The sequence below is a fragment of the Eriocheir sinensis genome, unplaced genomic scaffold (genome assembly GCF_024679095.1).
Source record: "Eriocheir sinensis breed Jianghai 21 unplaced genomic scaffold, ASM2467909v1 Scaffold495, whole genome shotgun sequence".
In the NCBI taxonomy this organism is placed as follows: Eukaryota; Metazoa; Arthropoda; class Malacostraca; order Decapoda; family Varunidae; genus Eriocheir; species Eriocheir sinensis.
In genome coordinates this window covers 224,909-237,688 of record NW_026111826.1, presented here as the reverse complement: position 1 = coordinate 237,688, position 12,780 = coordinate 224,909, and the positions used below count along the sequence as shown (strand labels likewise).

General features: G+C 39.9%; 1 protein-coding gene across 50 annotated transcripts in view; it reads left to right on the top strand.

Moving 5' to 3' along the window:
- Positions 1-12,780, top strand: part of LOC126992604 (rRNA/tRNA 2'-O-methyltransferase fibrillarin-like protein 1) — a 117,188-nt gene that overhangs the window by 55,183 nt on the left and 49,225 nt on the right. For 32 of the 50 annotated variants that reach the window (XR_007746701.1, XR_007746710.1, XR_007746711.1 and 29 more), the window contains 3 exons: positions 1,942-2,008; positions 5,486-5,602; positions 9,376-9,442. The exons of 3 other annotated variants lie outside the window; for them this stretch is intronic. Coding sequence is in view for 1 of the 47 variants with exons in the window: in XM_050851419.1 (XP_050707376.1) it covers positions 5,486-5,563 (78 nt within the window). In the remaining 46 variants the exon portion in view is untranslated. Of the gene's footprint in view, positions 1-1,941; positions 2,009-5,485; positions 5,603-9,375; positions 9,443-12,780 lie in introns of those variants that run through there. 15 more of the 50 variants (XR_007746715.1, XR_007746717.1, XR_007746704.1 and 12 more) reach the window with 5 other exon arrangements.

The window sequence follows — 12,780 nt, the reverse complement described above, 5'->3', positions numbered from 1 at the left end:
ATTAAATGGTGCACATAAAGAAACTCACTACGGCCAGGCCAAAACAACACCCCGCACCGTATCCGAGATCGCCACGCTAAATTTCAAATGTCGCTATTGAATATAACAAGCTTTCAGCCATAAACTCAACATAATCATCATGTATTATATATGAAAACATGCAGAATTACATGGTTCACATAAAGAAACTCACTACGGCCGGGCCAAAACAGCGCCCTCTGCTGTGTCCGAGATCTCCGCGCGCTCTAAATTTCAAATGTCGCTATTGAATATAACAAGCTTTCAGCCATAAACTCAACATAATCATCATGTATTATATATGAAAACATGCAGAATTAAATGGTGCACATAAAGAAACTCACTACGGCCGGGCCAAAACAGCGCCCTGCGCCGTATCCGAGATCGCCACGCTCGACAAATTTCAAATGTCGCTATTGAATATAACAAGCTTTCAGCCATAAACTCAGCATAATCATGTATTATATATGAAAACATGCAGAATTAAATGGTACACATAAAGAAACTCACTACGGCCGGGCCAAAACAACACCCCGCACCGTATCCGTATCCGAGATCGCCATTCGCTAAATTTCAAATGTCGCTATTGAATATAACCAGGTTTCAGCCATAAACTCAACATAATCATCATGTATTATATGTGAAAACATGCAGAATTACATGGTGCACATAAAGAAATTCACTACGGCCGGGCCAAAAAAGTGCCCTGCGCCGTATCCGAGATCGCCACGCTCTCCAAATTTCAAATGTCGCTATTGAATATAACAAGCTTTCAGCCATAAACTCAGCATAATCATCATTTATATATATGAAAACATGCAGAATTAAATGGTGCACATAAAGAAACTCACTACGGCCAGGCCAAAACAACACCTCGCACCGTATCCGAGATCGCCTCGATATCCAAATTTCAAATGTCGCTATTGAATATAACAAGCTTTCAGCCATAAACTCAACATAATCATCATGTATTATATATGAAAACATGCAGAATTACATGGTGCACATAAAGAAACTCACTACGGCCGGGCCAAAACAGCGCCCTGCGCCGTATCCGAGATCGCCACGCGCGCCAAATTTCAAATGTCGCTATTGAGTATAACAAGCTTTCAGCCATAAACTCAACATAATCATCATGTATTATATATGAAAACATGCAGAATTACATGGTGCACATAAAGAAGTATAAATTAATTGATAATTTTGAGATGTAAGCATAAATATAGAGATAAAATAACTCGTATATTGGCTAAAGCAAGCCAGTATGCTCGTCCTGTGATTTGGTACTGGGCACACAAGGAAACAGTATACTCGTGTTTAATGGGTTAAACCCATTACTACGTGTCCTTCCGGTTCTCTTACCAACAAAACCCTATGAATATCCCCCTTATTACAGGCCCTTCCTTCCCTCTAAGTGTGAAATATGAGAAAAAAATCATCACTCCCACAAACCATTTCATGATATATATATATATATATATATATAGATATATATATATATATATATATATATATATATATATATATATATATATATATATATATATATATATATATATATATATATATATATATATATATATATATATATATATATATATATATATATATCATCTCATTTGTCATCACATTATGCAGCATATCTTTTGTGTGTGTGTGAGAGAGAGAGAGAGAGAGAGAGAGAGAGTTATGCTTTCACAGTTATTGAGAAAATTTCTAAAGCTGAGAAAGTAAAGAGATTATTTTTAAGATGAAAGAAAAAGTGAGCAAGTATGGCACCAGAATTAAAGCTCTCTCTCTCTCTCTCTCTCTCTCTCTCTCTACCAATATCTATCTATATATTTTTTTACCTTGAAAATAATTTATTATCTCAAAAAATCCCAATTATTTTACAGCTGACTTATTTCCTTACCCTGTTTACAGAGGAAGAAGAGGAGGAAGAAGAAGAGAAGATGAAGAGGAAGAAGAGGAGGAGGAGGATAAGGACTTGGTGAGTGTTCAAATCAATTCTCTTTCCATTGCAAACTTCTTCCTTCTTCCTTCCTTCCTTCCTTCCTTCCTCTTGGCTCTTAGACCACTGAATAAAGAAAGGAGAGACAGAAGAGATGGTTAGATTATGATAATGCATTGCAACACCCAAACTCACATGTAATATTTAAGTCTTTTGTTGAGGTTTGGGGCATTTCCAGGGGTAGTTTTATGAGGCTGGTGGTGGTGTGACCCTTCCTCTGTGCTATGAAGCTAAAAAACACACATTTGACATGTTTTTTGTAGGAGTTTAGGGCATTTCCAGGGGTAGTTTTATGAGGCTGGTGGTGGTGTGACCCTTCCTCTGTGCTATGAAGCTAAAAAACACACATTTGACATTAGAGGGTAGCAGGACGCCTATCAGGTCAGGGGCAAGAACAAACACATGTTATCTAATAGGAGTGGCCATACAGGACGCGGGTAGCAGGTAAGCTATGAGGAACCCGCTACCTGCGTCCTGTAGGGCCACTCCTATTAGATAACGTGTTTGTTCTTGCCTCTGACCCGCTAGGCGTCCCGCTACCCTCTACTGGGCCCGAATTTACAATAAATCTTTAACCGCTAAGTTTGACTTTAGGGCGAGTTTAACTTTATTCTTCATCTTATCCCTCATAAGTTGATCTTAGCTGACGAGATATTTTAGGCGGGCCCAAACCCGTCTTAAGGAGCCTAAGTCGAACTTCAGTCGCCAAGATGGCCGAACGTCAACAAGCCCGTCAGCGCCTAGAGAAGACTTTTCAAGAGCGAAGAGACGTTCTGAATACTTTGAGTGACGCAGAACTATTGAAACGCTACAGACTGGATCGTGCAGGAGTACTGTTCGTAACGGATTTGGTGAGGGGCCCTGCAAAGCCCTACTTCAAGGAGTTTTGCATTGACACCCGAAATGAAAGTAATTATTACACTGCGTTACTTAGCAACGGGAAAATGCAGATGTGTAACAGTGATGATCTTGGTCCATCACAGTCGTCAGTAAGCAAAGCGATCACCGATACCCTCAAGGCACTTACACAGCCAGCCATACTTGTCCAATTCATTCGATTTCCTCGCACCGTCCCTGAAATCCGAGAGAAACAACAAGAATTTGTGCAAGTTGCAAACTTCCCTGGCATTGTTGGTGTAATAGATTGCACGCATGTCAGGATACCCCAGGAAATATGAAGCAGACTATGTCAACAGGAAGAATTTCCATAGCATAAACACACAATTAGTGTTTGATGCCAAATATAATATTCTTAATGTTGTAGCTAATTGGCCTGGGTCCACTCATGATGCTCGTATTTGGCGTGAGGGTGGCCTCAAACGCATGTTTGAGGATCATCGTATACCACCGGATTCATGTCATCTATTAGGGGACAGTGGCTACCCTTGCAGACGGTATCTGTTGACTCCCTTCCCTTTACTATGTGTAGAGTGTGGCAGTCTCCAATTCACTCCACTTTTCCTCTTGGGAGAAGTGAAAGCGGCAATATTTTCCATGATTACCTCGTCAGAGGGTGGGTGATGCAAGAATGAGGAAGACGAACAGGAACGCGTGTCCGTGTTTACATTCAAGAGAAAAAAAAAAGAATATCACCTTGCGCGGATGATAAACGTAACCTTTATTTTATAAATACTACCTTATTATGCCCATATTTCTGAAGTATATCATCATATAACATTGATAAAGTAGTATTACTACATATTCAATCACTGAAGTGTCGCAATTCTGCAATTTAAAAAATACATCTTTTGCCAGGACAAATTTTCAAACTGGATCAGCTGCTGAGTGAAGTTGAACTTATTTTTTCATTTAAGCTCAGCTATAAGTTAAACTTGAGATTCAGTGGAACTTTTAAGTTAAAGATTAAGATTAATTGTAAATTTGGGCCCTGGAACTCGCAGGGAGGGTTTAGCACCAGCGGCAAGTTACGCTAGTCCTCCCTGCAAGTATTTAGCAACCAAAGGGTTAATTTACAGTCCTTGATAGAGAGAGACTATAGAATATCTTATCCAGTGCTGTCTTTCCCAATACAAGACTTTGACAGTGGACACATATTTGCAGGGGGGCTTTGTGGTGCAGTGGTTAGCACACTGGGTCACAACCGAGAGAGCCAGGGTTCGATTCCCAGGCGGAGTGGAAAAATTTGGGCGGCTTTTCCGATACCCTACATAGCCCCTGTCCACCCAGCAGTGTACCAGGTATTAATCAGGGGTTGTGTCCCGTCTCCTGGGGTCTGTTCCCTTCTATAATTCCTTCCCCCTCCTGTCTCTCTCCGGCATATGACCACAGATGTTGTGCTGCCCACAAAACCAAACTTTCCAAACTTAATAATTTGTGGGTTGTGTCATAACCTTGAAATAGTCATAGGTGGAGGGCATCATAGCTGAGGATCCCCTGTACAGTGCCTTGAATATGTAGCTTTCTGGATAATAGCAAAATTTGTCACTAAAGAAATAATCGCCTAAGCAGGGTTGGCAATGATTAAATCAAATTGATTTAATCAGATGATTAAATCTTTGATTTCTTTACTAAAAAATCATGATTGTTATTACCAAACAAAATCATGATTTTTTTTTTTTATTTGATTTTTTTTAGTAAAAGTATTCCATGAGTTAAATGGTGTGCTCCAAAGATGGTAAAGGAAAACAACGTATTCATTTGCAATGATTCATTTATTCTCTTCAAGGTATATACCACAAAACAACAAGAAGAATCCTACATTATTATAAATTTATAAGTAGGCTTTGACAATTGATATGAATTAATCCTTGAACTCACTATTTAAAGTTTTGAACTCTCGATATAAAGTTATTGTACTTGCTAAAGTCCTGCTCTTGCCTTTCCTCCAACACTGAGGGAATTTTAAAAAGATAGGTTAGTAAGCTTTGGTCTGCCAGCTGATCAGCTGCAGGAAAACCCTTTTTCAGGTTAACCCTTTGAATCTCACTTTGTATGTCTCTGGTAAAGCAAAGAAAGCAACAGGACTTAACAAGCATACACGTAGATGCCACTGAGCTGGTAATCTCACAAAGCAAACTGCCGAGGCACTGACTGTGACTGACCAACTGGTGGAAAATACATGTACTGAGTTTAGTGAGTTCTCTTGTGCTAATGTTGCCAACTGTTTCAGATATCAATATTCAACAGAAAGGACATATTTTATGAAATTAATGGAATATTGAGTTCCATATAGTTTTTTTGGGGGGGTGGCTTCGTGGTGCAGTGGTTGGCACTGCCTCAAAGTATAGGCCTGGCTGTATGTATAGAGTTATGAGGGGGGAGAGAGAGAGAGGGAGGGTAGAGGAAGAAAAGTATGTAAAAAAACAAATATGAGAGAGAGAGTATCAATTAATTATCTTAATTATACAGCCCTTGATAGAGAGAGAGATTTCATAATATATTATCCCATGCTGTCTTTCCCGGTACAAGACTTTGAGAGTGGACACATATTTGCAGGTTGGTGTAGCAGTGCTGGGAGGTGCCATAACACAGGGCACTCCTCACCTCAACAACAGTCTCTTCACCGACAAGTAATTCTTCACCAACAAGCTTTTCAGCAGCTTGGAGAAATAGGTAAGCTTTCTCTACTCACTTCCTGCCCTGCCTTCATTACCCCCGCCAGAAGCCCCCAAAGGGTGAACCCGTTATATTGAGCTGTAAAATGTTCAGCAGCTCACTTAGTAACCCATTGTGTTGTAAAATGTTCAGTACATCCCCTTGCTTAGAGGGAAAGGCCTTTTAACCCAGTGGTTGTAGCAGTGGGGATCATGTTTCTTAATGGTCCCCCAAGCGAGAAAAATGAGAAAAAATCACCCCTCACACAAACCATTTCATAATACATATCAAAGCATTTGTGATCAGTTTACACATCATCTATTTTGGGGGGTTTAAATCATGGCACAAATTTGGCAAATTTGGCCCGTTGCTGCTACACGGTAAAGCCACAAATTTGGCCCGTTGCTGCTACACGGTAAAGCCACAAATTTGGCCTGTCGCTGCTACACGGTAAAGCCACAAATTTGTCCCATTGCTGCTACACGGTAAAGCCACAAATTTGGCCCGTCGCTGCTACACGGTAAAGCCACAAATTTGTTCCATTGCTGCTACACGGTAAAGCCACAAATTTGGCCCGTCGCTGCTACCGGGTAAGAAACATGATCCCCGCAGCTACCGTGTTAAGCATAGGATGCATGATATATGTTTGCCAAAGTGCTTACTACACACTGGATACATATTATGCATGCAAGATTGGTTTTGCTTTATAATATAGTTAGATTAATTTGATTTATTTATTCAGCCCTTGACAGAGAGGAAAGTAATATTTCTTATTGTACAAGGGACTTACCACAGACATGTCGCCAACCTGATTTTGTATAAGTTTAAACCCAGGAATAAGTCACCTCCAATCCTGGCATCAAAGTTCCTTAAGCCCCTAACTCACTCACCGGTGCTAATGCAAGAGTCAAGTCATCATTATACAGTAAATATTGGTGTGAAAAAGACTCCTAATATTGGCCGCATCATGTGTGGAAATACATATTAAAAGGAAGCCTAGCCAGCAGGGAGGTAGGAGGAGGCTCACTACATGGTTTGGTCTCAAAAGCTAACAGGCTATATTTTCACCTGCAAGGGTAGATATATATTTTTCTGCTTACTTTTTGCCTTATTTTACAGCCTTTGACAGAGAGGAAAGTAATACACATAAACTGATCACAAATGCTTTGATATATAATATGAAATGGTTTGTGTGAGGGGTGATTTTTTCTCATTTTTCTTGCTTGGAGGGACCATTAAGAAACATGATCCCTGCCACCACCGGGTTAAGTTAAAGTTTTCTAAAGAAAGAATTGCTACATTACATTTGTAAGTCACTGACACAACAAAAACACGTCCTCACACTCACCACCATCACTTTGTTGATGCGTCATGGACAGCGATATTAGGTAGGGTTAGATACACGGGAGCCAAGGTTCAGAGGAGCTGCTTCGTGCAGACTCCTATGTTCTTATGTCACTGGACGAGGTGGAAGGATGCTTGGGTGCCATAGTAGGGGTCAAAATGCAGTGTGTGTATTCCAGAGAAATGTTCCACTCACAGTGCTGGCTAGCTTCAGACTGAGGAGAAAGACAGCGTCTCCGCCATAGCAGGGCACGATAACAGAAAACCTTATTCCCGATAACCGATAACTGATAATGAAAAACCTTAACAACACCCTGCGCCGTATCCGAGATCGCCACGCTCGCCAAATTTCAAATGTCGCTATTGAATATAACAAGCTTTCAGCCATAAACTCAGCATAATCATCATTTTTATATATGAAAACATGCAGAATTAAATGGTGCACATAAAGAAACTCACTACGGCCAGGCCAAAACAACACCCCGCACCGTATCCGAGATCGCCACGCGCGCTAAATTTCAAATGTCGCTATTGAATATAACAAGCTTTCAGCCTTAAACTCAACATAATCATCATGTATTATATATGAAAACATGCAGAATTACATGGTGCACATAAAGAAACTCACTACGGCCGGGCCAAAACAGCGCCCTCTGCTGTGTCCGAGATCTCCGCGCGCGCTAAATTTCAAATGTCGCTATTGAATATAACAAGCTTTCAGCCATAAACTCAACATAATCATCATGTATTATATATGAAAACATGCAGAATTACATGGTGCACATAAAGAAACTCACTACGGCCGGGCCAAAACAGCGCCCTCTGCTGTGTCCGAGATCTCCACGCGCGCTAAATTTCAAATGTCGCTATTGAATATAACAAGCTTTCAGCCATAAACTCAACATAATCATCATGTATTATATATGAAAACATGCAGAATTAAATGGTGCACATAAAGAAACTCACTACGGCCGGGCCAAAACAGCGCCCTGCGCCGTATCTGAGATCGCCACGCGCCAAATTTCAAATGTCGCTATTGAATATAACAAGCTTTCAGCCATAAACTCAGCATAATCATCATGTATTATATATGAAAACATGCAGAATTAAATGGTACACATAAAGAAACTCACTACGGCCGGGCCAAAACAACACCACGCACCGTATCCGAGATCGCCATTCGCGCTAAATTTCAAATGTCGCTATTGAATATAACAAGGTTTCAGCCATAAACTCAACATAATCATCATGTATTATATGTGAAAACATGCAGAATTACATGGTGCACATAAAGAAATTCACTACGGCCGGGCCAAAACAGTGCCCTGCGCCGTATCCGAGATCGCCACGCTCTCCAAATTTCAAATGTCGCTATTGAATATAACAAGCTTTCAGCCATAAACTCAGCATAATCATCATGTATTATATATGAAAACATGCAGAATTAAATGGTGCACATAAAGAAACTCACTACGGCCAGGCCAAAACAACACCTCGCACCGTATCCGAGATCGCCGCGTGTGCCAAATTTCAAATGTCGCTATTGAATATAACAAGCTTTCAGCCATAAACTCAACATAATCATCATGTATTATATATGAAAACATGCAGAATTACATGGTGCACATAAAGAAGTATAAATTAATTGATAATTTTGAGATGTAAGCATAAATATAGAGATAAAATAACTCGTATATTGGCTAAAGCAAGCCAGTATGCGCGTCCTGGGATATGGTACGGGGCACACAAGGACACAGTATACTCGTGTTGAAGGGGTTAAACCCATTACTACGTGTCCTTCCCGGTTCTCTTACCAACAAAACCCTATGAATATCCCCCTTATTACAGGCCCTTCCTTCCCTCTAAGTGTGAAATATGAGAAAAAAAATCATCACTCCCACAAACCATTTCATGATATATATATATATATATATATATATATATATATATATATATATATATATATATATATATATATATATATATATATATATATATATATATATATATATATATATATATATATATATATATATATATATATATATATATATATATATATATATATATATATATATATATATATATACACATCATCTCATTTGTCATCACATTATGCAGCATATATTTTGTGTGTGTGTGTGTGAGAGAGAGAGAGAGAGAGAGAGAGAGAGAGAGAGTTATGCTTTCACAGTTATTGAGAAAATTTCTAAAGCTGAGAAAGTAAAGAGATTATTTTTTAAGATGAAAGAAAAAGTGAGCAAGTATGGCACCAGAATTAAAGCTCTCTCTCTCTCTCTCTCTCTCTCTCTCTCTCTCTCTCTCTCTCTCTCTCTCTCTCTCTCTACCAATATCTATCTATATATTTTTTTACCTTGAAAATAATTTATTATCTCAAAAAATCCCAATTATTTTACAGCTGACTTATTTCCTTACCCTGTTTACAGAGGAAGAAGAGGAGGAAGAAGAAGAGAAGATGAAGAGGAAGAAGAGGAGGAGGAGGATAAGGACTTGGTGAGTGTTCAAATCAATTCTCTTTCCATTGCAAACTTCTTCCTTCCTTCCTTCCTTCCTTCCTTCCCTCTTGGCTCTTAGACCACTGAATAAAGAAAGGAGAGACAGAAGAGATGGTTAGATTATGATAATGCATTGCAACACCCAAACTCACATGTAATATTTAAGTCTTTTGTTGAGGTTTGGGGCATTTCCAGGGGTAGTTTTATGAGGCTGGTGGTGGTGTGACCCTTCCTCTGTGCTATGAAGCTAAAAAACACACATTTGACATGTTTTTGTAGGAGTTTAGGGCATTTCCAGGGGTAGTTTTATGAGGCTGGTGGTGGTGTGACCCTTCCTCTGTGCTATGAAGCTAAAAAACACACATTTGACATTAGAGGGTAGCAGGACGCCTATCAGGTCAGGGGCAAGAACAAACACATGTTATCTAATAGGAGTGGCCATACAGGACGCGGGTAGCAGGTAAGCTTGGAGGGAACCCGCTACCTGCGTCCTGTATGGCCACTCCTATTAGATCACGTGTTTGTTCTTGCCTATGACCAGCTAGGCGTCCTGCTACCTCTACTGGGCCCGAATTTACAATAAATCTTTAACCGCTAAGTTTGACTTTAGGGCGAGTTTAACTTTATTCTTCATCTTATCCCTCATAAGTTGATCTTAGCTGACGAGATATTTTAGGCGGGCCCAAACCCGTCTTAAGGAGCCTAAGTCGAACTTCAGTCGCCAAGATGGCCGAACGTCAACAAGCCCGTCAGCGCCTAGAGAAGACTTTTCAAGAGCGAAGAGACGTTCTGAATACTTTGAGTGACGCAGAACTATTGAAACGCTACAGACTGGATCGTGCAGGAGTACTGTTCGTAACGGATTGGTGAGAGGGGCCTGCAAAGCCCTACTTCAAGGAGTTTTGCATTGACACCCGAAATGAAAGTAATTATTACACTGCGTTACTTAGCAACGGGGAAAATGCAGATGTGTAACAGTGATGATCTTGGTCCATCACAGTCGTCAGTAAGCAAAGCGATCACCGATACCCTCAAGGCACTTACACAGCCAGCCATACTTGTCCAATTCATTCGATTTCCTCGCACCGTCCCTGAAATCCGAGAGAAACAACAAGAATTTGTGCAAGTTGCAAACTTCCCTGGCATTGTTGGTGTAATAGATTGCACGCATGTCAGGATACCCCCAGGGAATATGAAGCAGACTATGTCAACAGGAAGAATTTCCATAGCATAAACACACAATTAGTGTTTGATGCCAAATATAATATTCTTAATGTTGTAGCTAATTGGCCTGGGTCCACTCATGATGCTCGTATTTGGCGTGAGGGTGGCCTCAAACGCATGTTTGAGGATCATCGTATACCACCGGATTCATGTCATCTATTAGGGGACAGTGGCTACCCTTGCAGACGGTATCTGTTGACTCCCTTCCCTTTACTATGTGTAGAGTGTGGCAGTCTCTCCAATTCACTCCCCTTTTCCTCTTGGGAGAAGTGAAAGCGGCAATATTTTCCATGATTACCTCGTCAGAGGGTGGGTGATGCAAGAATGAGGAAGACGAACAGGAACGCGTGTCCGTGTTTACATTCAAGAGAAAAAAAAAAGAATATCACCTTGCGCGGATGATAAACGTAACCTTTATTTTATAAATACTACCTTATTATGCCCATATTTCTGAAGTATATCATCATATAACATTGATAAAGTAGTATTACTACATATTCAATCACTGAAGTGTCGCAATTCTGCAATTTAAAAAATACATCTTTTGCCAGGACAAATTTTCAAACTGGATCAGCTGCTGAGTGAAGTTGAACTTATTTTTTCATTTAAGCTCAGCTATAAGTTAAACTTGAGATTCAGTGGAACTTTTAAGTTAAAGATTAAGATTAATTGTAAATTTGGGCCCTGGAACTCGCAGGAGGTTTAGCACCAGCGGCAAGTTACGCTAGTCCTCCCTGCAAGTATTTAGCAACCAAAGGGTTAATTTACAGTCCTTGATAGAGAGAGACTATAGAATATCTTATCCAGTGCTGTCTTTCCCAATACAAGACTTTGACAGTGGACACATATTTGCAGGGGGGCTTTGTGGTGCAGTGGTTAGCACACTCAGGTCACAATCGATTCCCAGGCGGAGTGGAAAAATTTGGGCGGCTTTTCCGATACCCTACATAGCCCCTGTCCACCCAGCAGTGTACCAGGTATTAATCAGGGGTTGTGTCCCGTCTCCTGGGGTCTGTTCCCTTCTATAATTCCTTCCCCCTCCTGTCTCTCTCCGGCATATGACCACAGATGTTGTGCTGCCCACAAAACCAAACTTTCCAAACTTAATAATTTGTGGGTTGTGTCATAACCTTGAAATAGTCATAGGTGGAGGGCATCATAGCTGAGGATCCCCTGTACAGTGCCTTGAATATGTAGCTTTCTGGATAATAGCAAAATTTGTCACTAAAGAAATAATCGCCTAAGCAGGGTTGGCAATGATTAAATCAAATTGATTTAATCAGATGATTAAATCTTTGATTTCTTTACTAAAAATCATGATTGTTATTACCAAACAAAATCATGATTTTTTTTTATTTGATTTTTTTAGTAAAAGTATTCCATGAGTTAAATGGTGTGCTCCAAAGATGGTAAAGGAAAACAACGTATTCATTTGCAATGATTCATTTATTCTCTTCAAGGTATATACCACAAAACAACAAGAAGAATCCTACATTATTATAAATTTATAAGTAGGCTTTGACAATTGATATGAATTAATCCTTGAACTCACTATTTAAAGTTTTGAACTCTCGATATAAAGTTATTGTACTTGCTAAAGTCCTGCTCTTGCCTTTCCTCCAACACTGAGGGAATTTTAAAAAGATAGGTTAGTAAGCTTTGGTCTGCCAGCTGATCAGCTGCAGGAAAACCCTTTCAGGTTAACCCTTTGAATCTCACTTTGTATGTCTCTGGTAAAGCAAAGAAAGCAACAGGACTTAACAAGCATACACGTAGATGCCACTGAGCTGGTAATCTCACAAAAGCAAACTGCCGAGGCACTGACTGTGACTGACCAACTGGTGGAAAATACATGTACTGAGTTTAGTGAGTTCTCTTGTGCTAATGTTGCCAACTGTTTCAGATATCAATATTCAACAGAAAGGACATATTTTATGAAATTAATGGAATATTGAGTTCCATATAGTTTTTTTGGGGGGGTGGCTTCGTGGTGCAGTGGTTGGCACTGCCTCAAAGTATAGGCCTGGCTGTATGTATAGAGTTATGAGGGGAGAGAGAGAGAGAGAGAGAGGGAGGGTAGAGGAAGAAAAGTATGTAAAAAAACAAATATGA